This window comes from Mycotypha africana (assembly GCF_025528875.1).
Source record: "Mycotypha africana strain NRRL 2978 chromosome Unknown BDF20scaffold_4, whole genome shotgun sequence".
Lineage (NCBI taxonomy): Eukaryota > Fungi > Mucoromycota > Mucoromycetes > Mucorales > Mycotyphaceae > Mycotypha > Mycotypha africana.
In genome coordinates this window covers 592,036-616,527 of record NW_026515728.1, presented here as the reverse complement: position 1 = coordinate 616,527, position 24,492 = coordinate 592,036, and the positions used below count along the sequence as shown (strand labels likewise).

The 24,492-nt window shown below is 37.6% G+C and overlaps 10 protein-coding genes across 10 annotated transcripts; 7 read left to right on the top strand and 3 right to left on the bottom strand.

The window, feature by feature from the left end:
* Positions 1 to 251: 251 nt before the first annotated feature.
* On the top strand, positions 252 to 1,517 carry BDF20DRAFT_818321 (uncharacterized protein; the record flags this gene model as incomplete). The annotated part of the gene is made up of 1 exon (XM_053077351.1): positions 252 to 1,517. The coding sequence occupies one exon, from the start codon at positions 252 to 254 to the stop codon at positions 1,515 to 1,517; it is 1,266 nt and encodes a 421-aa protein (XP_052937050.1).
* Positions 1,518 to 4,345: 2,828 nt separating this feature from the next.
* BDF20DRAFT_817599 (uncharacterized protein) lies at positions 4,346 to 5,880 on the top strand (the record flags this gene model as incomplete). The annotated part of the gene is made up of 3 exons (XM_053077275.1): positions 4,346 to 4,435; positions 4,544 to 4,962; positions 5,028 to 5,880. The coding sequence occupies 3 exons, from the start codon at positions 4,346 to 4,348 to the stop codon at positions 5,878 to 5,880; spliced, it is 1,362 nt and encodes a 453-aa protein (XP_052937049.1).
* A 213-nt stretch (positions 5,881 to 6,093) lies between these two features.
* Positions 6,094 to 9,335, bottom strand: BDF20DRAFT_912064 (uncharacterized protein; the record flags this gene model as incomplete). The annotated part of the gene is made up of 6 exons (XM_053083913.1): positions 6,094 to 6,457; positions 6,548 to 6,973; positions 7,057 to 7,346; positions 7,423 to 8,207; positions 8,274 to 8,585; positions 9,266 to 9,335. 6 exons carry the CDS (start codon positions 9,333 to 9,335, stop codon positions 6,094 to 6,096), a joined length of 2,247 nt encoding a protein of 748 aa, XP_052937048.1.
* A 2,236-nt stretch (positions 9,336 to 11,571) lies between these two features.
* BDF20DRAFT_797270 (HSF-type DNA-binding-domain-containing protein) lies at positions 11,572 to 11,914 on the top strand (the record flags this gene model as incomplete). The annotated part of the gene is made up of 2 exons (XM_053076289.1): positions 11,572 to 11,699; positions 11,785 to 11,914. Coding segments are annotated over 2 exons (258 nt in total), but the record flags the coding sequence as incomplete, so codon positions are not given.
* Positions 11,915 to 12,811: 897 nt separating this feature from the next.
* On the bottom strand, positions 12,812 to 13,568 carry BDF20DRAFT_430148 (uncharacterized protein). Its single transcript, XM_053075428.1, has one exon. The coding sequence runs from the start codon at positions 13,316 to 13,318 to the stop codon at positions 12,854 to 12,856; it is 465 nt and encodes a 154-aa protein (XP_052937046.1). The 5' UTR covers positions 13,319 to 13,568; the 3' UTR covers positions 12,812 to 12,853.
* A 187-nt stretch (positions 13,569 to 13,755) lies between these two features.
* On the top strand, positions 13,756 to 14,302 carry BDF20DRAFT_834498 (uncharacterized protein; the record flags this gene model as incomplete). The annotated part of the gene is made up of 2 exons (XM_053078745.1): positions 13,756 to 13,803; positions 13,898 to 14,302. 2 exons carry the CDS (start codon positions 13,756 to 13,758, stop codon positions 14,300 to 14,302), a joined length of 453 nt encoding a protein of 150 aa, XP_052937045.1.
* Positions 14,303 to 15,702: 1,400 nt separating this feature from the next.
* Positions 15,703 to 17,826, bottom strand: BDF20DRAFT_818471 (Aldehyde/histidinol dehydrogenase; the record flags this gene model as incomplete). The annotated part of the gene is made up of 6 exons (XM_053077370.1): positions 15,703 to 16,479; positions 16,561 to 16,642; positions 16,738 to 16,849; positions 16,925 to 17,033; positions 17,354 to 17,652; positions 17,757 to 17,826. The coding sequence occupies 6 exons, from the start codon at positions 17,824 to 17,826 to the stop codon at positions 15,703 to 15,705; spliced, it is 1,449 nt and encodes a 482-aa protein (XP_052937044.1).
* A 1,278-nt stretch (positions 17,827 to 19,104) lies between these two features.
* Positions 19,105 to 21,335, top strand: BDF20DRAFT_818507 (uncharacterized protein; the record flags this gene model as incomplete). Its single annotated transcript, XM_053077376.1, has 3 exons — positions 19,105 to 19,408; positions 19,524 to 20,230; positions 20,316 to 21,335. 3 exons carry the CDS (start codon positions 19,105 to 19,107, stop codon positions 21,333 to 21,335), a joined length of 2,031 nt encoding a protein of 676 aa, XP_052937043.1.
* Positions 21,336 to 21,668: 333 nt separating this feature from the next.
* On the top strand, positions 21,669 to 22,847 carry BDF20DRAFT_863394 (FAR-17a/AIG1-like protein). The gene is made up of 4 exons (XM_053080673.1): positions 21,669 to 21,874; positions 21,963 to 22,047; positions 22,120 to 22,154; positions 22,225 to 22,847. Exons 1-4 carry the CDS (start codon positions 21,746 to 21,748, stop codon positions 22,663 to 22,665), a joined length of 690 nt encoding a protein of 229 aa, XP_052937042.1. The 5' UTR covers positions 21,669 to 21,745; the 3' UTR covers positions 22,666 to 22,847.
* A 1,018-nt stretch (positions 22,848 to 23,865) lies between these two features.
* Positions 23,866 to 24,319, top strand: BDF20DRAFT_912059 (uncharacterized protein; the record flags this gene model as incomplete). Its single annotated transcript, XM_053083912.1, has 2 exons — positions 23,866 to 24,100; positions 24,183 to 24,319. 2 exons carry the CDS (start codon positions 23,866 to 23,868, stop codon positions 24,317 to 24,319), a joined length of 372 nt encoding a protein of 123 aa, XP_052937041.1.
* Positions 24,320 to 24,492: the final 173 nt, after the last annotated feature.

Below are 24,492 nucleotides of genomic sequence, written 5' to 3'. Positions count from 1 at the left end.
CAACAAATATCTCCTCCCCTTCATTTTATTCACAGCAACATAACACATCGCCTCGTTCAACTGTATATAGTCAAAACTATCAACTTGTTCATCATAATCGGCCGGAAGATATGCAGTATTTTCATTCTGTCCCGTTGCAGCATTCATTATCCCACCCATTACCTTTATCTCATCATCAATCTTTGGACTACCACCAAAGCTTCGTATCCCTTTCAGGAACAATACAGTCACCATCACAGCAACAATTTGGAATGGAATCACTTGTTGTCACTGAAGATCAAAATTATTTACCTGATAGCTCTTTACAAATGGCCATCCAAGCAGGTCAAAAACGACTTGAACGACTTCAGCAACCCTTGGATTCAAATTTCCCTACTCCTATCTCTGTAGAGAATATAAATAAATTACGAGAAGACGCAAATCAACCTGATGCTGATCCTCGTAAACACCAATTCTTTTTCGCTCGTTATTTACTGGATGGTGCTGTCAAATACTTGAAAACCAACCCTCAGGATCCAGAACGTGCTCGTCAACTCAGAGACAATTTGACAGCCGAAGCCATGAAATGGATCAAGAAACTTGCTTCTCACAAAGTCGGCATTAGTGACGCTCAATTCTACCTCGGCAATTGCTATGGAGCAGGGTTGCACGGACTCAAGCCCGACGTTGAAAAAGCCTTTGCTCTCTATCTTCAAGGCTCAAAACAGAACCATCCAGAATGTACGTATCGAGTCGCCGTCTGTTACGAATTAGGTATCGGTACTAAAAAAGATCCTCGATATGCCATGCAGTTTTATAGAAAGGCAGCCAATTCAGGCGACCCCTCCGGTATGTATAAATTGGGTTTGATCTTGATGAATGGATTATTAGGACAGTCAAAGAATCTGAGAGAGGCCGTATCATGGTTTGTGAGAGCAGCTCAAGTTGCGGATGAGCAACATCCTCAAGCCTTGCATGAATTAGGTCTTGCATATGAGAAACAAGATCAGCCTCTACCCACCATCATTCCTGATTTAAACTATGCGAGAGAATTGTTTAGTCAGGCTGCTCAATTAGGCTATGCACCATCCCAATTTAAGTTGGGACTAGCATACGAAAATGGACAATTGAACTGCCCTGTGGACCCGAGACGATCTATTGCTTGGTATTCGCGAGCAGCCGAGCAGAATGACCCAAACGCGGAACTAGCGCTATCAGGCTGGTATTTGACGGGATCAGAAGGGATTTTGAAACAGAATGATAAGGAAGCTTATTTATGGGCCAGAAAGGCTGCAGATCGAGGACTGGCTAGAGCAGAATATGCTGTGGGATATTATACAGAAACAGGTGTAGGCGTAGCAGCAACAAATTTGGAAGAAGCGAAGCAATGGTATGTGAAGGCAGCAAAACACGGAGATATTAAAGCAAAACAGAGATTGCAAGCATTCACTCAATCAGAAGCAGCGCTAAAAAGAAGACCTACAAGAGATAAGAATGGGAAGCCGAATTCGAAAGATTCTGACTGTATCATCATGTAAAAATATAGTAGTACAAATCATCTAAATTCAATACTACAATAATGTTCATTTAATAGTAATATATGGCTTATATCTCACTTTACCACTAATAATATTGAAATCAATGACAAGTAGAAAGGGGTTTTGATTAAAATGCATTTTTCCAATGGATCGACAGTACTTACCGCATGTACTCGAAATCGGTCGGATTTTAGAATAGAATGGATCACCTTGAAAATAGATACAAAAGCTTTGAATCTTGGCATCCGAGACATGAATACCATCTAGACGTATCCAAAGGCATAGCCGTATCCTTAAAGATGATACCTGTAAAACTGGGATGCCTGATTATTGTCATGTTGGGTCGGCAAATGAAATTGGACAGATTTCTGGCAGCATGATATAATTACCTGTCTTCGTCTTAGACCAATTCTTCTCTGTATCATCAAAAGTATTATTGCTAAGATAGTTTAGCTTTGGAGAATGAGGAAATATAATTTGCTTTGCAAGAAACTTACATTAAATGGCTAAATTATTGAGATGAGTACTTCCGGTCTTCTTGGTGAATGTTACTAGTTGAAAATTGTTCTGAAACAAATGAACGCTCTTCACCATGGCTTTTACTGCGTGTTTGTGATGCTGTAATCATAAAGCTGCTTTTTATTGAGTCCAGACCATGCATTGTCTGGTCAATTCGAATGTGAAGTATTGCGTTGGATATTGCAGTCTTTCTCTTCATTTTATACCAAGCATATAAACGAATACATCGGTTATGATAGTAAAATCCAATTACAAGTAAAATTTATTTTATACCCACATGCATGAGATGAAGTGAAAACCAAAATTCTTGAAATCAGACTGACGAGTGCAGCTATTTAAGTACATAATGAGTAATACGTGCCAATCTGCTAATCTTTAATTGATAAATATTAATCCTGTTAATAAAGACAATTACATTCCTCTACAAAAAACAATAAAATATGTATATAGTCGTTGAAGCAATACTTGGCAAGGCTAAGCTACAGTTTTTTCCAAATGAATGATCGAGAGAATTTAACTTGTAATTTGGCAATTAAGCAGTAGTAATTATAACATATGTAAACGCAGTTTATGTCCTGTTTGTATTATTGTCTAGGAAGCCAATGGAAATGATTAACAATTATTGCTATTGAACACGTTGAAGGCTTATATTCTAAGATGTACTGTATTGGTTTCTTAAAGGCACGAACATCAGCATTATATCCACCAACATCTACAGAATAATTACATAAGTACAATTATAATGACGTATTTGTACGTTGTATTTCCTTAATGATACAACTCGCCAGAATAAAAGCTGTTATGGTTAATTGATCGTATCTACTTCTTCAGTGTACTCTTTTTATACTTTACTTTTCACTTTTTTTTTTCCCAAGATCGATTATTTGTTTACGAAAACTTAAATATGCCTTTCAATGAAGCGAAAGCACAATTGAAAAGTAATTTGCAGAAAAAATAACGATCAATGGTTGAAGGTGAACCGCATATGCTTTTTTCTTCTGTATCATAACAACTCGAAAAAATTGATTAACGTGTTGGGCGTCTTCATTTAAGGTAGCAATAAGTTTTGTTTGAGGCAATGGGAACATTTGCGTAAAATATATATGTTTGTCCTACCTAGGAACAAGAAATAAAGTCTACATTAAATATACGAATGAGCATCTGCGAAGACTTTTTGATTTTCATGGTTTCTATGTATACACTCTTCATATTAAATCAAGTAGGCAAAAAGCAGGTAAAGAACCGATAAATGCGCGTAATTAAGGTAAGAAGTCAAATTTTGATAGTCGATAGACGAAGAGTTAAAGAAGGGAGGGGGAAAAAAAAGGAAAAGAATCATTGCCTGTATAACAGTTAAAATGCTCTTTTCACCTTTAAACATTACAGTTTACAAAGATAAAGTTGGACCAACAAGAAGATGGTTTTAGGGTAGGTTTGTGGATAACACGATGGTATTACTACTCGTGGTATCCGAATATAGCGTGTAAAGCAAAAATAAAAATGTTGAATAACGGTCAAATTCGGATACCTTTGATTCGTTTTATAAACAGATGAATAAGATCTGAGGAATCAGTTGATAGCAGTTCTCTATATAATGGCTGTAATACAACTATAGTTAGATGTTGTATATAACAGCTTTGAGATACCTTTTACTTGGAATACCGCTTTTCATATTACAATTATGTGAAACGTGATTTGACAGTGGCTTGCCAGGTGTATGAATGAGCATCTTGTCGCGTTCCTTTATATAAACATGTGCCAAAACTGCTGTAACATCATGATACTAAGGCTTCAGAATATAATGCTCATTGTATATCAAATGGGAAAAAAAAAAATACCGAGTCTTTTCGAAGTAATTTTGCGTAAAGAAGCCGCCATAGATACCCCAGTAAATTTGTATAGATCACTCAAAGAAATGTGCGTGATGGATAAGATACGAAGTCCAAACTGAAATCACTGACAAAATCCACTCTCAAATATTTTAAATCCCCGTTAGTTTTTTCCTTCCATCAAGCGAAATATTTTTGTTCTTGTTAAAATTTTGCTTTCTCTGGGTTCTTTTTCATTTCACTTAACGTACAACATTATTAAATATACGATAACGAACGACAATAAGAGTTTGATTTCAACGAACAATTTAACACAATTTTTATTGTCTGTAGTACGCCTATATCTAAAATACATATTATATATATGTAAGATAAACCCGCACAATAACTTCAATGGCCAGATTCAACTTTAATAATGACGACGACGATGACGACCAAACGTTTACCCAAGATTTACGCTCGCAAAGAAAGGAAAAATATATGACAGCATCTAATGCACGATTGGCAGCGCATAGTAAGACACGAGTAGCCTATTTTCATGATGAAGGAGTTGGCAATTATCATTATGGCGTAAGTCTTTTTCGCAAGCAACGCTGCTACTTTTATAAGATGAACAAGATTTTTCAAAGAAAAAGGAAGAGAATATACATTAAAACTATTTTGTCACATCATAATTAGGAACGACACCCTATGAAACCTCATCGTTTGACGTTAACAAACCATTTAGTACTAAAATACGGCATGCATGATAAGATGGAAATATTTCAACCAAGGAGAGCGACAGATGATGAAATATTAAACTTTCATTCATCAGATTATGTGGATTTCTTGAAAAGAGTAACACCAGAAAACGCAGATACTTTTGAAAGTGTGTTCCAAAAATTCAACGTAGGAGATGATTGTCCTATATTCGACGGTATTTATGATTTCTGTCAACGTTATGCTGGAGCCACCATTGAAGCTTCTCGCAAATTAATTGCTAATGGAGCTGACATCTGTATTAATTGGTCTGGTGGTTTGCATCATGCTAAAAAGAGCGAAGCAAGTGGATTCTGTTATGTTAATGATATAGTTTTGGGCACTTTAGAATTGTTAAGGTATAAACAATTTTTTTCCGATGTTGCATGTCATATACACATAACTCAAATGTGCAATAATGTAGATACTTCCCTCGTGTTCTATATATTGACATTGATATTCATCATGGTGATGGTGTTCAAGAAGCTTTTTATTCAACAGATCGTGTGATGACTGTCTCTTTCCATAAATACAACGGGGATTTCTTCCCTGGAACAGGTCATATTGATGAGATTGGCTCCTCTCTTGGCAAGTATTATTCGGTCAACGTGCCTTTAAGGGATGGTATTGATGACGATGCCTATATCTGGCTTTTCAAAGAGGTGATCGATGCTGTGATCAATCATTTTGACCCTTCTGCTATTGTACTGCAATGCGGTGCTGATTCTCTGGGATGCGATCGGCTGGGTTGTTTCAATCTTAGTATTCGCGCTCATGGGCGTTGTGTGCAGATTGTTAAGAATTACAATATTCCCATGTTGGTGGTGGGTGGTGGTGGTTACACAGTGAGGAATGTCGCGCGGTGCTGGACATACGAGACATCAATATTAGTAGATACAACCCTCAGCGAAGATTTGCCACCAAATGAATATCGAGAATTCTTTAAACCTGATTTCAAGTTGCATCCGGATTTAAAGGGAAGAGTTGAGAATCAAAATGATCGAACTTATTTATTGAAAGTTAGAGAAAGAGTGATGGAGCAGTTGAGATATTTAGACGCAGCCCCAAGTATACAAATGCAGGAGATACCCCCAGATATTCAAGGATTTTTAGATGGTGAGGACGAACAAATGGACGAAGAAGAAGATTCTGAAATAGGGAAAGAGAGTAGGAAGACCTCAGGTAGAAGTAAGAGGAAAGGCGCCATAGCCCCCGATAACGAATGGTACGAAAATGATAAAGACAATGACGAAACGGATGATGATGACTCATGGTAGTTCAATTACTATTATAAGCGAAATCATACTATACATCATTTAGCATATACTCTCTTTCACTTTAGACACTTACACATAATAACCTAATCACTCGTTTTTTGTATTATATTTATTCTATATTCATGCTTTATATGGTACATAAATATTCATTTTGTTACGAATTTAGACCCGACTGAGGGGAGATAAGTGTTTTATATCATTTGAGAGTAACATTTAGGTACCAGCGTGCCCAATAACTATTAATGCATACATGTAAAGTGGTATAATAATATTATCATTTTGGGTAGAAAAGGCTTCTAATAAGCCTGTCAAAGTAACGACATTGGAATAAGTTAACCATTCACTTCGGCCAGCCGAAGCAGCAAATTCAGTCGTTTCATCCAAATTCAGGAGTGCAGAAGTATATACAACCATCAACGCGCTTAGAAGGACTGTAACAATAAAGGCGAGGGTACCTTCTACCGTCTTTTTGGTACCTGGCCAATGGTAACGACCAAACTTTTTGCCTACAATAGAGGCGGCAGCATCGCCAAAGCCTAAGGAAAGTATGCCTGATAAGCTGGCAAGAACATTCGAGCTGTTGAAATATGGAGACAAAAAGGAAAGGAAAAGGCTTTAGCTTCTGATCCCATCTGTTCCGTTAGACATCATTAAGAAAACCATTTACCTTCCCAACCATACTGGAGTAGCGCAACCGAGTAATAAGTAGATATGACTCAAAATAACTGGCCCCAAATCTCGATTATCAATGAACTCTGTCAGAAAGACATGGAGGTTTTTACCCCAGGGCCATACAGCAAAATAACGTAAATATTCTAAATAAATGAAAGCCGAAAAAGCAACGCCAAATGCTAACTGTAAAAAGGCTTTCTCGAATAAAACACCGGGTACAAACATGATAACAGCCAATGCATGGAATAGCTTTCTTTTTTTGTTGAGTGAGCTTGTGAGTGTTTTTCCTTCAATTGGTACAGCTGATTCTAGATTGAAATCAAGTACGAGCACCCAAACAATGATGGTGGTAATTACTGTGAGTGACCAATATAAGCAAAGGAACATACGAGAAGGTGACATGTATAAATAATCGAGTGTCCTAATGTTTGTATGAATCACCAGAAAATGCAATTAGTGTAAACTTTTGATTAAATAATCAGACGTACATCATTCATCCTTTACCATAGGATGGGATTCTCGCCCGTGATCGCTTTGCAAATAGGAGCAATGATCAGACAGGTAATAATGAGTGTAAGAAAATAGAATAGAACGGCAACAACGATCTTTTTATTCTCAAAAGAAAGGCCGTTCGATCGCCAGTAAGGTCTTTGTGCAAGTCGTCGCGACTGACGTAACAGAGGATATGCAACAATACCTATAAATATCATGCCAACGATCAGCGCATGAATTAATACCTGGTTCGTGAATACATCCAAGTGATTGAGATACACTGGTGCTTTATCAGGATAATACTTTAAAGAGCAAGGAAAGAGATGAGTCAAACATAACCTTTCTCTACAGACGGAAACATCAATGAAGCCTACTCACTGCTGCGCAAATATATTCTGCTGCTCCATGCACTACTGTTGCGGCTGCTTGAGACACGATACACATTTCGCCCAAAGTAAAGCATTTCTTCAATGTCACTACGCAAATATAAAGAAACCATTGAAATATGGTCACTGATAGTATCGTCATGTAAGTAGGTATTTCTGATAAGATAGGTGCTAATGGCGTGCTTGTCAAAATTGCCGTGCAAAGTGCTGATACGCAAATGCTGGAAACGAATAGCCCCCTTTTGCGAATGACACGTTTTAATGGTTGTAGATAGTCGTTGATGAAAACCAAGACCAAAAATAGCATGCTCATAAATAAAATTAATTCTAGACGAACTTTAAGATAAGCTGATTGAGAAGAGGAGGATATCAGTTGTATGCGCAAAATAAGTTCCCTGTGATCATATTTTAAATTACCAATATGATATGCATCCATTTTTTTAGTAGCTGCATCGACAAGTTTCGCCGCTGCTACCATAGGCAACAGCAGAACGCCACACAGTAACCCATCATCTGCATTCGCTCTGAAAGAAGCTCTACTTGCTCCAAAAATTCTATTCATCGACTGAAGTTGCTGCTGTTGTTGCCTCATTGTTGATGTGATGAGGATTTCTTTCTTTTTTTCAAACTCTTCGGAAGACGAATCTGATGTCGATGTGATATTAGTAGTATTAATAGTAGTGTTGAAGCGCTGTGCTAGATTAATTCGTTGCTGGTGTCCCTTAGACGTGGTAATTCGGACAAGTATGATGCCACCCCAAATACTCAATATCCAGCCTTTTTAATGCAACACGATCTCAGATTAGAAGAGATACTTATACATAAAATTATATTTTCGCTTACCCATTAGCCATTGATCATGGAATATTTTTGTATTATGCAATGGATAAAATACCCAAAAAAATGATACAATCCATAGAATCGATTCTAAAGGTGCCATTTTCCAATCTATAAAGGGATGATTAAAATCTTCGTCTTCTTGCTGTTTGAGTTCTGTCTGCTGGTTCTCCCTCCCCTTCGACGTCCGTTTTCCTTGTTCGTCTGCTGCTGCCGATAAATTGTTGTGATAGCTTCTTTTGCGTCTAATGACTTTAAATAACTGATCTTCTTCTATTGATGAGGACGAAGCGAAACCTTCATCTGCATTTTCTTGCTCTAAAGGATGTTGAATCGTTGTATTGAGTAATTTCGACAATGTGCAGATATATTTTTAAATAGAAAAAACCAATTCTCGTTTGTGTTTTGTGAAGAGATTATAACACACGGTCAAGGAATAAGAATGGAAAAGAGTGTGACAATTCTATGAACGTTAGGAACAATTTGAAATAGTCCGTCGGAAACAAATCAAAGAAATTAAAGTTTTCTGTCGATTCATCTGATCACGTTACTCATCCCGTATCCAAGTTGTGTTGAGAAAATAAATAAAGAGGTGTGATATAATGAAATTATAAATGGAGTATAAAAATTTCGATGTGTCTTTGAGTAAGTATCTGAAAACCTTACACCAAATATGGCCGAGTATGAAGCAGGACAAGAGTAGAACAAAAAAGAAACCAATCACAGTAAAAGTACGTTTTGTAAGTATGAAAACTTGGTAAGATGTTGTTGAAAATTATTCATAAGCATAGAATAGCACGTATTGTATGGTCGAATTGAGCAGATTATAGCCAAAGCCCGAGAAGTATTAGTCTACGAAAGTAATTACGACCATCTATAGAGATAGCTCAGTTTCAGTTTGCCTAACGATTAATAAAAAGCCCATTGCCTAGTACTGTGATGAGAATTTATTCAACTAGTAGGTTACTTAATGTTTGGCTCTTTAATAACTAGCAAACGATCGTCTCTGCTGCTAATATTCCAATTGTAAGTGGGCATTTGTATCCTTGTTTGATCACCGCCAACCATTGCAGTTCGACTTTAGCAGCGTTGTACCTTAAAGAACATTTACAATTATTTTCTGGCGGTTATGCGACGAAGAATGTTTAAATTATGTCAACTTAATAAAGATTAGATTACATACATGGCCCGCAAACAAAAGATATTGATATCGAACTGATAATATTTTTCTTTTTGACCTTTGCTTAAGGAACCAAGGCTCTTCGCCTCTCTTCGCACATATGCGCACACCGCTTTAAGTCAGCCACAGTAAATAGCACCCCGTAATCTTTTCTAATTTACCCAACAAAATAGGTTAGGGGCCAGTGCCATGTTTACCATGCATTATATTTGAAGCAGGATGATAGAACGACAATTCTACGAAATATTTAAGTATGCTTATGATCTGTAAGCACGAGAAGCATTGCTGATCTTCTCCCATTGTAAATTCTGCAGGTTTTTCATTGGACGCCACAATGCATCTATGAGATGATGTAGGATCTACTTTTCTTGTGTTTATTAAAGTGACATATGATTTGGTGCTCAGTTGACAGCTGTCAAAAAAAAAAAAAAAAAAAAAAAAAAAAAAAAAAAGTAAAATAAAAGAAACAAGAAACTAGAGAAGCGGGGTGCCATAATTCCTATTGTATGAAAAGAATGGAAGATAGGGTTACTGAAGCGACGAATTGCGGCCGGTTTATGCATCTTACTAGCAATTTCTGTTTTATCAAAAAGGAAATACAAGATTGCTGAGATACTGGCGATGAAAGACGCTTACCGGAATTTTTTTATGTTGATAACAAGTAAAGCAAGGGTCAGAGTTGAGATAATAATAGATGCGGAAAATTGGCTAGCGGTAGGTAATAATGCGATCTTTATGATGAACGAGAAATATCAGGAACTAGATGGTTATTTGCAATGGAGGTAGCGGTTCTGTGTTGGTGCAGGCGCGACACCTTACATAGTGACACTACGCTTGTCATAATGGGAGACAAAAGGCTTCCGGACTGATACCCCTTTTCGGTAGTCCAAATCAAAGATTTTGCCTAATTTGAAACGAACCATGTAAAAAAATGTTCTTATACATGTGTGATTTCTGCTGTTAAGTCTGCTTTCCTATCACTTACTTTTGAGCCAGGAACACAGTAAAAAAAAAAAAAAAAAAAAAAACCTTAAAATTCTCCACTCGCCATCCCTTTTCTTTTGCAGTCTGCTTACAGAGCCTATCTCGTTTTACCAATGATATAAAAAACAGGTGCACATTTCGGTGTCTATGCAACATCTTTTGATAGGCTTGTTTCACACGCAAATTTAGTGCCATGATAGCCGATGCCATGATAGCCGATGATATCGGCTCTGATTCTACAATGTTAGATGGCCAATTTTGCGAGCTTTCTCCTTTTGATCTGAAAATAATAAAAATGCAGCTTGTTAAGCGTGCTTGTCTCTTCAATAACATTCTGTATATTTGAAACTACCTATACACAACGTAAAACTTCGCAGTAGTCTCTATATTTTTTTATTGGATATGGAAGAGGAGAGCGAAACATTCTGGCTGAAGTTTTTAATAAAAAAAAATTGTTTCAAATAAAGGTGATGTTGGCCTAGCCATTCAAAGTCAACTAAACCTGTGCATCTTCAGTAGTTTTAGGTTTTTTTTTGGTTGACAGTTAGTCAAATAGAGGGCTTTTCTTCTCTCTTTTTTTTCACTTTTGCTTCTTTTTCGGCCACTTGTTCATTTTATTTGTATAGTTACACACTCTGTTTGGTATATAAACCAGTTTAAAGCTCGGTAGTGAAAACAACCAAAAAATAAAACATGGACCCATTGCAAATTAACGACGCAGAGTTAAGCGACCCTTACCATGCATTTAATCGAAATAAGCGTTCAAGTATCTGTTCAGTACGCTCAGCTGCTTCTATTTCTTCAACATACGAACCATCTTCTGACTTTTTGTCATTCAATGAAGACAATGTTCCAAACATTCAACGAAGACCATCCAAAAAGGGCATCAGTACGTTTATAAGCAAGTTGTATAGGTAAAATGTTTAAGTTGTTAAATGAACAGGGTTTGGGAGATAGCGCAGATGAAGCATCTGAAATGATCTTTATTCTTGGAATCATTTTGAAGGTGGCATGAATTTGACGTCAAACTCAAATCTGTGACACAGTTGGTTTTTTTTTTAGAGTTACCCTAAGTGTCTAATTACTTTTCTTTCTCCGTTTTGTTCCTATAACAGCATGGTAGAAGATGGTCGTCATCAGAACTTGATATCTTGGAATCCTAGTGGAACCTCCTTCTTTGTTTGTAACGCAACTCAATTTGCACATGAAGTACTTCCTGAATATTTCAAGCATAGCAATTTTTCAAGTTTTGTTCGACTTTTGAATATGTGAGTATTGATAATAAGACATGGGATTCTGAATATGGACTGGAATTGTTCTGAACATGCCCGCTAACGACTCTCGAATACGCAGGTACGGCTTTCATAAGATCAATAAATCACCAAGAGGACAGAGAGGGAACAACGAAAATGAAATATGGGAGTTTTCGCATCCAAAATTTCAACATAGTCGTTCAGATTTGCTAAAGGATATTAAGCGTAAAGCTATGGATTCGGAACTTTTAAGACGGGAAACGGGTGATATCCATGCTTCTTTTGCTACGCTTCAGCTATCTCAGGCAGACCTGTTGCAGCAATTTTATATTCTTCAGGATAACTTTTCCAATTTGCTTCAAAGCTTTGAAGAAACCAAGAGGATACAACTTCAGCAGCAACAAGTGATTAACCAACTTGCAGAGAGACAAGGTTTGACTAATAACGACTTACTGCAATTACAAGGTAAAAGTAAATCTGTGAAGGTAGCATGAATGCAACTTGTTGCTTACTAAGTAATTATGTATATAGGCGAACTACAATTAGAACAACAGCATCAAAACTCATTACAGCAACATCAATTACAATCTCTACAATTAAACAGCAATGCACCTAGTCCTTTGGCAGTGTTTGTCACGTCTCCTAACGATCAACAGCACGATCTTTTTAACGCTAATAACACCATGCAATTTTTCAACGATAATGCCAACAACAATAATATCTTTAATCATCTCCAACATCCTCTTCAGACGACGTCGGATATTAGTATGTCCGTTTATGACCATAGCCGTTCTGGCACAAATAACACTGCTCCCAATACGCCTACTACAAACACTGCTACTCCTAATACTGCTAATACCAGCGCGGCCACAAGCGCTTCTCCACAACCCGCGATGTCTCCCAATGTTTTTGATACAGCAGTCAATACGCCCTTACCTCCTAGCCCTGTGCCTTCTATGATGCTTGAGTCACCTATGATGACAGACAACAGTACATTAAATAACAATAACCAACAGTTATCGGAACAGCACTCTCTTCATCCTTTGAAATACGAAGATATTAATACCCTTGGACTTGGTTTATAAATTAATCTAATTCAATCGTCTAGACTGAAAATACATAACATAACACTCATTCACTTATACTTCATAGGCATCTTATCTCTCTATTCACTTATTCCTTTCAAAATCCCTTACCTGAAAAGAGAAATGAAATAAAAAAAAGTCTGTCAGTTGTGATGTTAGGGCTTTTTCCACAACCAGGAGATCAACATTTTGCATGAAATTAGCAGGGTTTTTTTTTTCCAATTTAGCAATTCCTACAGCGACCTGAGTTCCTAATTCAATATTCCTCAAGAAAAATGCGAGATGCTTAATAATAAATGGATACATTTTGATACTGTCATCTTCTCCTTCATCCCGTTTCAAGGAAGCAAACATTCGATCGCAGAAATATGTGAATTCAGATTTCAGCTTCCAACCTAGAATGTTAATAGAACATACATATATATACCTTATCATAGGACGATAAGCATAATTATATACACTTGACTTCTTCTGTGATATTTGACCCAAGACAACCAATTGTTTTACTTTACTAATAATTTTCCAAGTGAACCATAACCATTGCATCATTCATCAACTCTTATTTGCCGCTCTTTTGAATAAAAGGGACAGACCCTTCTAATAGCTACTGTAGGGTCGGCAAAGGAAACGGTTCAACTGTTCACCTATCTCTGTTTCGTTTCCTTTCGATCCGACATTATAATCTGTCCGGCAATGTTCGTTGTCAGGTTCAAGGCTTATCAACCTTTTGGTTTGTTATCTTCTAATATTGATTATGTTCATCTTTCAATAATTTGTAGTTGGCTGAAAGCAGCTTTAAATGATTCACTTTCGTCGCAGCAGCATAATTAGCAAGGAGGAAAGAATAGAAGAAGAAGTTGGTTCTCCTACCTTGATATAATTGTTCGAGAATAAAGAACTTTTAAAGAAACATTATTCATTATTCATGGTCTCCCTAGGGAAGCAGATTGTTAGTTTCCAAATATTAGAAAAAGAAAGAACCAGAAATGATTGAAGAAAACAATGAAACTGAAATAATATACAATAACGAAATTGTAAGTAACCGTGCAGGTGAAGAGGGTGTGTTACGGGATGATATTTTTGGGCAACGTACATTATTACTACAAGGTGTTTCCATTACATTTGTAGTCTATGACAAGTCTGCTTCAGGTGTATCTCAAAGATGCGGAAAAGGTGACCTTGAAACGAAGTATAGTTGATATTGATGAATATAACACATCCACGGTCGGTAACAGGCAATTCGAGTATGATAAGTCAATCTGTATAGAATTGATAAAATTTCCATTATTTTCAAATCTGCAACAATTATTTCGAAAAAAAAAAAAAAAAGAAAGTGCAAGAGATCAAGACGAAAGGAATGTATGTCTACAGTACAATACAAAAGACTGCAGAACTTGTTCGGCAACTGTGGCAGCGCGATGTGAATGCCGCAAAAAATATGTTTCATATCGCAGCTTCCATTTGGCGCAGTCATACAGACCCGACCACTTCAACAGAAATAGTTATAAGGAAGATGTGTTGCTAATTCTTTAAAGCTGCTTTTTTGAGCATTGAACTAACGTGTCTTTGAAAATATAACCCAACTTTAAGGACGGCTGTATTCGGTGCTCCTCGCACAGCATACTTGTCATAGTTTGGTCTAGCATTTTATTATCCGCCCTGAAGCGGCAACATAAGGTTAATATAGTAAGGTTATGCGTACAAGAAGCAGTTGGGCAAGAGTATCATATTGAAAAAGTGCAATTTTCAGAAAAAAGAAACCATTATAGTACCTACAATAAAATAGGGCAAAAGTGATTTAAACTTCAATTTGGCTCACGCAAAAAATGGCAGTCGCAAATCACGTTTACAAGTCTGTGCATATGGATATCCTCCGTGAACCAAACAATCAAAGGAAGACATTAGAGAATGAATCAAGCTATGTAGACTGTTACTCGTTGTAGTAGCTTGGTTTATAGATAGTAATATTGTGTGTACAAATTCAAAGAACCGAACGAGGAAGATGAACAGTACACTTTTGGGATTTAGACTTAATAAAATTGATACTCCAAATGATATTCGGTTTCACTAAGAGCGTTCTATTGTTGTGAAAAGCCTGCCTATAATGTTTGTTCGTCGTTTCTACTGTTCACAACTGTACTCAATGGTTGCGATATCATGATGAAGGGACTATCAGAATATTTTAAAGAAAAGGTAAAGAATGAGATTGTTAGACTATATAATCTACAACCTGCAGTAGCATTTGGCATAAATTGACATCGTCGCACGGAGCACTGTGATTTTATTGTTTTTTATGCGTATGACTGAGTCTATATGAAGTTGCTGCAGAATAACCAGCTTGCGTAGAGTCTAAACATGATGTGATATTTAACAACAGATAGAAAAAGTGCACGCTTATTCGTTTATTGTTATACAAATGAAGAAAAAACGATCCAAATGTTACACATCTTAATAAAGGCGCATGTTTATCTCGTCCAATTGGAATCAATAGAAGGGGATATTCGATTCAATCGCTGAAATGGGCCTAATTTGAACGATACTTTTATGGCTCGATAAAGAATCATCGGATGAGTAAGAGCCATCCGTTCTTATGACTGTGAAGAATATGATATCCTTACACAACTGTTTAGAGTTTGTAGTGTCTATATTCAACCAGTATAATATTTTAATCAAACACAAAGTTCGAATAGTTAAAACTTTGTTTTTGATGCCATCGTCTTCAGGAAGATAGTTGAAAAGTGATAGAATACATAGATAGATAGATGGATAGATAGATAGATGGATAGATGGATAGATGGATAGATAGATGGATAGATAGATAGATGGATAGATGGATAGATGGATAGATAGACAAAAGTTATAGTATAAGGAGCGTATGTTCTATGTCAAGGATTGACTTCGCTGTAAGAGCAAACCCTCTTTTGGGCCTGTAGTTACAGCTTACTATCATAAGCAGCGGCATCTGGCTTTTTGAAGAAGAAATTCCACAAGGCGCCACATACATTTGTAAAGGTTGTAATTTTGGCACCAACACGGCTAGGGAATCCATAAACAAGAAGATTCAGGACAGTATTCTTATCATTGGTATAAGGAGGATAACGAACAGCTACAACGGATTCAGACTTCAAATCCTTTACCATTGTAGAACGGAAATAGGTAAAGGTCTCAAATGACTTATCACCATGATAGTTACCGGTACCAGAAGGTCCTACGCCGCCAAAAGGTAAAGAGAGTTCTTGTATGTGCATCAATACATCATTTATAAGGACACCACCAGAAGAAGTATGATCAAGGATCTTGTTGTAGTTGTAGCTGGGTCCAGCAAAGACATAGAGAGCCAAAGGGTGATCTCGGGCATTCACAATCTGAATACCCTCATCAATATTACGAATAGGAATAACAGGAAGGATCGGACCAAAGATCTCTTGTTGCATAAGCGGGTGAGTGTCAGGATCGACAGGGCTTACAATTGTAGGTGCTATATAAAGGTCTTCTCGATCGGTTTCACCACCGACAACAATCGTATCAGGATCACATTGATCCAACATACCTTTTAAGCGATCAAATTGACGTGTATTGACAATACGACCATATGATGGGCATCGTTGAGGGTGTTTACCATAATATTCATCGATGGTTTCACGGCAGGCTTCAAGAAAGGTTTTCAGTTTACTCTCAACGCACAAAACATAATCGGGCGCGACGCAAGTCTATAGATGTTTAAAGAAAGAATGGATTGGATTCGCAAAGCATCCTTTAATATTCTGCAGTTAGCAAAAGCAATTTTTTACCTGTCCATTGTTGAAGAATTTGCCCCACAAAAGACGATGAGCAGTAATATTCACATCTGCATCTTCAGCAATAAAAGCCGGACTATATAAGCATGGGGTTGCCGCCCATATGTCGCGTAAGTTTCATTTTCCATATTTGATTTCATGACAAGCTTGCTTAGTAATAGTAGTACTTACGATTTACCACCCAGCTCAAGTGTAACTGGAGTAAGATGTTTGGCTGCTGCACTCATAACGATCTTGCCGACCTGCCCATTACCGGTATAAAAGATATGGTCGAATTGATTTTCTGCGTACAGGAATGAAATAGAGCATTAGAGGACAACTTTCTCCATTTTTAATATCTCATCAAAAGACGACTCACCTAAAACAGCAGTAGTTTCTGGCACACCACCTGTTATGACTGAATAGGCACGTGCGTCAAGGTAGTGAGGCAAAAGCTTGGCTATTACTTCTGCGGTATGTTGAGAAACCTCAGAAGGCTATATGAATATTAATATAAATATAGTGTGTCAATGAGCATCTCTCGATATATATCCAAAAAGAGGGCCACTGTGTTTACCTTCATAACAATGGAACAGCCAGCAGCAATAGCACCAACGACTGGCATCAGCAGTAAGTTGATCTGCGAAAATGAATTGTTAATTTCACTACAGGTTTGAAAGACAAACATAGAGCATAAATTTTTTTCTTGCTAGTTTCTTACAGGATAGTTCCAGGCACCTATCAATTGAACAAATGATCGTTAGCTCAGTCATTTTCTTTGTTTGACCAACAAATACCATTTTTCTACAAGCGTTTTCCTACCTATGATCAATACAAGCCCTTTTGGTTCTTTTCTTACAAAAGTCTTATCTGTAGCGTTCATCAGGAACCGCTTTGTGGTTACTTCTGCTTTAGTCAATCTGTCCAAATGCTTAATAAAATATTTGCATTCATCAATGATGGGAGATATTTCGCCCACATCACATTCCAGCTTGTGCTTATGCAAGTCTTTCCAGACAGCTTCAAATAGAACCTTCTTGTTCTCTTCTAGAAAGCGGATCAAATTGTGCAATTGCTGCTTACGAAAGGTGAGATCTTTTGTGAAACCTGTGCATGCACAGCAGTGAAGGGGTACATATGAATTTATTAAAAGCATTATAAATGACTTTTCTACCGATTACTTTAAAAGAATAGTCGATTAATAGTCATACCTGTTTTAAATTGAGTACGAAGATCTTGTATAATAAGGGGAATTTTCTCAATTGATGTATATTGACTCATTGCAGTTGGTGGATATAATAAGGAATGGAACAAATGTTATTGTAAAAAGAAAAAGAGAGTTGGATAAAAGAAAGGTTAGCAGAAAGAAAGAAGAAAAAGGCGACAGGGTTGAAGTCCCACTTGTCAAAATTTACAACGACTTATTTATAAAGAAAAATCTCTTGGATCAATCATGGCCATTATACTTCATTAGATTAAGGCGGCGAAGGTATTAAGGGTTATATGTGTATAACGAGAGTTAACTTTGTTTAGAATCAAATCAACATATCAGCTTGTTACCATTAATGGTATTCTTGTTGCTGTAACGTGAAGCAAAAACAGTCATGGCAATACAAGATAATATATATCCACTGAATTTGAAAAAAGCTGACCGAGAGAACTGACGTTCTTCTTCAGGTGTGCGAAATGAGGAATATATTTTCCATAGATTGGGTAGTGCCATTGTTGGTTGAATATTCTGCTGAAGTAGATCGTTTTCACAGATGCCGAAGAATGATGAAGATGAGTAGTTTACAGAGCAGAAGTTATAAGCTTGAGACTTTAGAACGATATTGCACAGAAAGGTTGAGCGAAGGTTGTTGGTTTTTTATACTTTTAAACCCTGGGAGATTGAAAATGCTTTTGTACAAATCCAACGATAACCATTGAAGAAAAGCTCACATCTTCTTAAATCTCCCAATGTCATCGCCGTCAATGAAGTTTCAAAGTCCACTTTGTGCAGTTAAAATCCTCGCATTAAATTCTCCGCATGATAGAAAACCGCTCTCTTTTTTTTTTTTTTTTTTCTATTACATATTTATTTCTTAGATACTTGACGAAGGGACAATAGAACAGAATTGACTATGGCTACCACGGAGGGTTATGCTTCTATACAAAGGGAAGGCCCAGAGAGCGCAGCAGTGAGTGAATATGAACCTGTTGACGAAACATCAATCGCTACCAGCAATAACAAAGATGGTGTATTCCAAAAGATGAAGAACTGGTGGACGAAGCACTGGGGCACAGCAGAAACTGAAAGAGCACCACTCATTAACAGACAACGTATGACATTAGAACCACCACGTAAAAATAACTTAAAGATAGCGTTTGAAGTTATTGTGATTGTAGGCAGCTTCCTTTTGGTAGCTGCTATTACTCTATTGTTCGTTGGCACATCGGATGAAAGTAAAGGTAATTGTTATAAGAGTATGTAGAAAGAGAATGAACTTAGTTGACTGTAGGGTTCATTTATCTCTCTTAGGTTTTCCTGCTAGGAGATTATCAGAAGCTGAAAATATGATGCTTGAACTTCCCTCCATAAAGCGAGTCAAAAGCTTTTTAAAAAATTATACTTCAGAACCTCATTTAGCTGGCACAGAAACGGATAAGAAGCAAGCAATATGGACTCGTGAAAAATGGAATGAATTCGGCATCCCAGACACAAAAATTGAAACCTACTATCCATTGCTTAACTACCCAATTTCTCGAAGATTAGCCATTGTTTCAGGTCCAGAATATCTTCGTTATAATGCCACAATGGAAGAAGCGATAGTAGATGAGGATAACGATACCATTAACCCCAATATTGTCCCTTTATTTCACGGTAAGTTTGGCACTGGAAAATAGTATCTCTGTAACAATCTAATTTCTTCTCTCCTTTGCTGATTGTCCTACCATGATACAACCCTTCCTCAATTGTTAATTTCTAACTATTTTAGGTTACTCGAAGAATGGGACAGCGAAAGGTCCTGTCATTTATGCAAACTATGGTCGTTTGGAAGATTTCCAGTTTCTTGTTGATCAAGGTGTGCAAGTTGAGGGTACTATTGCTTTGGTTCGTTATGGTGGTACGCTTCGAGGGTTAAAGGTTCGAGCTGCTGAGCAATACGGTTGTGTGGGCGTTTTGATCTATTCTGATCCCATTGATGATGGACCTATCGATAAAGACAGTACTTTAAACCCTCCTGAATCCTACCCTGAAGGCCCTTGGCGATCTGCTCGTTCAGCTCAGCGAGGCTCGGTTGAGTATTTACCCTTAAATGTAGGTGATCCATTAACACCAGGTATACCCGCCCTTGAGAATGCCACTCGTATTCCTATGGAAGAGTCGAATGCATTACCGAAAATTCCCTCGTTGCCATTGTCTTGGCATGACGCTTTACCATTATTGAGAGCTACGCAAGATCATGGTGTATTTGGTGAATTTGACTGGCGTGGAGGATTGGAAAATGTTGATTATTTCAGTGGGCCAAGTGAAGGGTTAGTTGAGATGGAAAATATTGTCGCTTATAATGTAACCCCTATATGGAACGTCATCGGTAGAATTGAAGGCTCTATGGAACCTCATCGAGCTATTATCCTTGGCAATCACCGTGATGCTTGGGTGTATGGCGCTGTCGACCCTTCATCGGGATCAGCTGTTTTGGTAAAAAAAGGAAAAAATTACAGATCCGGCATTGCTATTTGTAAGAGCATGGAGAATTTAACAAACTTGAGCATAATTTATGTAGATGGAAATTGCTCGTGTCTTGGGACAAATGCTACAAATAGGTTGGAGACCCAAACGCACCATTATTCTTGCTTCTTGGGATGCTGAGGAGTATGGGTTAATTGGATCCACAGAATGGGTAGAAGATCACAAAGAATGGTTGGAACAGGAAGGTGCTGTGTATGTCAATTGTGATGCAGGCATTTCCGGTCCTTATTTCAAAGCGGGCGCCTCACCTTCCTTGAATCAGCTTTTATACGAAGTGACGAGTATGGTAATGGATCCGTCGACAGGCAAATCTGTTTATGAGGCTTGGGGTGAGCATACGAATAAAACTGGTATCCCTTCTCCTCGTCCGTTTGTCGACATCTTGGGCTCGGGCTCTGATTTTACAGCCTTCTTAGATCATTTGGGGATTGCTAGTATAGATATCGGCTTTGAAGGCGATTATGGTGTGTACCACAGTATTTACGATGATTTTCACTGGATGGAAAAGTTTGGTGATCCGGATTTCACATACCACCAAGCGATGGTGAAGATATGGGGCTTATTAGCCTTACGTTTAGCAGATGATCTTATTCTTCCTTTGCATCCGTCCGATTACGCTGTTGAACTTACCAAATACGTCCATCAACTCTATATTCATTCTGCACCTCACACTTATCCCACACTTAAAAAATCGGTCAACGCTTTGGTCAAAGCCGCTTCTAGTTTCGAAGAAAGTTGGGTACAAATTCAACAAAAACTCACTCGATTTAACGGTGAGGATAGCCCTCAAATCCCGGCTAAATGGTCCAAGCGTATTGAAAAGATGAATGATAGGTTGACCGCATTTGAAAAAGGATTGATTGATCCCCAGGGCATCAAGGGACGTGAATGGTTTAAGCACGTGGTTTATGCTCCGGGTTTATGGACGGGTTATGCAGGTCAAACTTTCCCAGCTGTTGCTGAAGCATTTGATGCTAAAGATATGCATTTAACTCGTCATGCGGAGAACAGAGCAGCGAAGGCAATTCAAAAGGCTCAAGCGGCTCTTTTATAACCAAAGCCCCTCTGTACTTACTGTATATTATAATTATGTATTTGTAGAACTTGGACCTGTTGTCAGACATATGTTCATTTAAATAGAATGATAAATTATTTAATATATAAGTGACACTTTCTTTGACCATTATATTATAAGTAATTGATTGAGCTATATGTACGTCTCTGGTCTTTCTGATGGAATAAACTTTGTGGTCTGTTATCAAGGCTGCATCAAGTTTGATTCTCATTGATAGGAAGGCGAAATAGATAGCAGTGGAGAAAAAGGGGTAGAATACTCGGTCCGAGACAGATTCGCCGTTGAACAGAAGCTACGAAAATGGTAATGCCCAAAAAAAAACTTCAGCTGCTCGTCTTTTCTCTCTCTTCTCTTCTCAGTAACATTAAGAGCGTTTATCTTCATAACGAATGATGCCTCGATTAATGAGCTTGGTTATTAATTTAATTGGACTCTATTCAAATATTTATGCGTTAAAAAATCTCAATAAGCCTCCTTTTGAAAATCCAGCTTTTCTAGGTTTTGGAGGAAAATATCAGGTATAGTAAAGCATTAATGAATCGATAACTAACAGTATATACAATAAAATAATCTGCTCACACTTTTTCTGTTTTTATTTGTTGGAAGTTTTTGACTATACTAGGCTTAACTATAGCTACCATCGCGTTTGGTTTGAAGGTGATACGTTTTTTTGTGCCTCGATTTTCTCCAGGTAAAACATAGCTACGATGATGGAGTGCTAGAGAAATATGCTTTGTTGACATACCTACTTGGTACAAAACAGTTATCTATGCAATCGTGACAAATATAGCAACTCCGGTAAGTATGCAAAGAGAGCAAATCGTTCGAAACTGAAGCTTTGATAACTCATTTTAAAGAAACTATGCAGATGGAGGGACTTATAAGTGTTCTTTATTGGACGATGATGCTTGTGGATCCCAATCTTCTTTTACCAAAGGATTCTCCGGGTATTCCTTTACTACTAGACCTCACTTTACATCTCTTCCCTGCACTTTTTTTGTGGATTGACTTTCTCGTCTTTGATATCGAGTTTAAGCGATCTAATGCGCATGTCGGAACCATTGCTATCTTTTCTATTTTTTACTTCTTCTGGTCGTGGTACTGTCAATTTAAGAACGGATTCTGGGTCTACCCTTTTTTAGAGGCCTTTTCATTGCCTTTGCGACTAGGTTTCTTTGTAGGTTCAGGCACTTTATGCTGGTGTATGTATGAATTAGGTGCCATCATTCACAGTAAGCTCCATGATAATTCCAGTGCCACGACTGCTGCTCTTCAACCATCATTTGTATTGAACAAGAAAGAAGCATGATCGAATTATAAAAAATCTCTTGAATTTGACGTCATAGGACAGAATAATTAGTGGAGAAAGGAAGCCTCCCTCTTCTTAATTCCGAAATAGAGTGTTTCAACTGCTATTTCAGACTTTTCACAAATTTTATTGGACATTATTAAATCTCAATTGAGACAACTTTCAATTATTTTACGATGAAGCGGTATATTATTCTTGGACGATTTCGTTGATAATCAATTATCCAGTAATATCCAAGCAGCATTAAGGATGGCGTACAAGCTACTAAAAATGAATCTTCATCAGTAAGGAAGTCGCTAAAAAAGCTCTGATTGGCGTCACTTTGCAATAGAGAGCTACAAAAGGCTTGACAGCTTTTTCGTCAAATGACGATGTGTTATAAGACCAACCAGATGTTCGTCAATGCCTTTTTCTGGAACTTTGCCCAATGATAAAGACGCGTCTTTCTTTTCTCGCGTTTTTGTTGTCAAACTTAAATTGTAATGAAGAGGTTCTTTTAAACGAGAATAAGATCCCTTCTCTTCCGTATTACGCATTTTTTTGTAACTTAGAGCCCTATTCATGTACAAACGTTTCATTATACAGAAGATCAGATCTATTATCAAAAGCATAAGAACCAGGTTAAAACGAACCCAATTGGTAAAATGCTTGATAATTGTAGGAGAACCGTCAGATCAGGATATAAGGATTCTGATATTTGTTGCGACTTTTTAGAACATACCAAGTGTTGAGACTGCTATGAACCAGGTCATTTTGACAAGCGTTACTATAAATGCAAGTATTACAAAGCCGTGAATGCTGATGATGGTAAGCAATAAACCTCTATCTATCTTACACACAGCACTTAATTGCTTGTGAGTAACCTGTTAAAGTTGGTAGCAGTGGTAAAAAGAGAAAACAGAGTGACCGAGCGCAAGAGAAGAAGAAAGCAGTTAAACGGAAAAAGACCACCCCACAGGCTGCAAAGTGCCTCAGCTGTGGACCAGATGGCCATACCACTGCTCGTTCGCAAGAACTTTGCAGACCTTGTGGAGGAAAAGGTTACGCTTCTGTCATTGGCGGCCGACCGGTCAAATTTGTCAAGCCCTTGTGGTTTATCCAAGACTACATCCTGGCCGAAAGACAGTATTTACAGCAGCAATCGGGTTAGAAACAAACAGACATGAGATATGGCGCTGCTCGACAAAAGAATATTATCACATGACGGGTAGTACTCGTGTCAACGCAGAATTAGAAAGGAAAAAGGTTGATTGTACGATAAAAGCGATAGAAAGCAATATACCGAGTAGTAAAATAGGCTCGCCTGAACAGTATAAGAGATATACTATTTACATACTACAACATTTAGAGATCCTGTTCTCATTCTACGAGCCTGGTATGGGTGAAACAAGATTCCGTCTGTATCAAAGGCAGCAAGCGTGCTGCAGATACGATGGTGAACATGCTTGTTGATGGAGGTGTCAATACGACAAAGAATTACGAAAAAACAAGGAATTAGACACCGTGCGTGGCTGTAGTATCCTTGTTTGCAAAACCTGTAAGATACTATGGAACCGCGATGTCAATGCAGCAAAAAAACATGATGGCTATCAGCATTTCGGTATGGAAAGACAAGAAACGTCCTACGGAGTTCAGCCGGAAGACAACCTCTTAATCTTTTAATATTTACTATCGCCAGAACGAAACTGGCTAGATATGTACAGGTAAACGCCTTCATTTTAGTGTAGTTCGATCCTCAAACTCTAACTCAATCGTCTCAAAATTTTGGTCATTCCGTCCATTTATTTTTTAGCTTCGTCTAAACTCGCAGTTAAAAAATGTATAAAG

Excerpts from the sequence above, each read along its gene's own strand:
- BDF20DRAFT_430148 (XM_053075428.1), bottom strand. The coding sequence starts at position 13,318 with ATGATGCAATGGTTATGGTTCACTTGGAAAATTATTAGTAAAGTAAAA.
- BDF20DRAFT_863394 (XM_053080673.1), top strand. The coding sequence starts at position 21,746 with ATGATGCCTCGATTAATGAGCTTGGTTATTAATTTAATTGGACTCTAT. Across the intron at positions 21,875-21,962 it reads GTTTTGGAGGAAAATATCAG|TTTTTGACTATACTAGGCTT; the intron begins GTATAGTAAAGC and ends ATTTGTTGGAAG. Across the intron at positions 22,048-22,119 it reads TGTGCCTCGATTTTCTCCAG|TTATCTATGCAATCGTGACA; the intron begins GTAAAACATAGC and ends GGTACAAAACAG.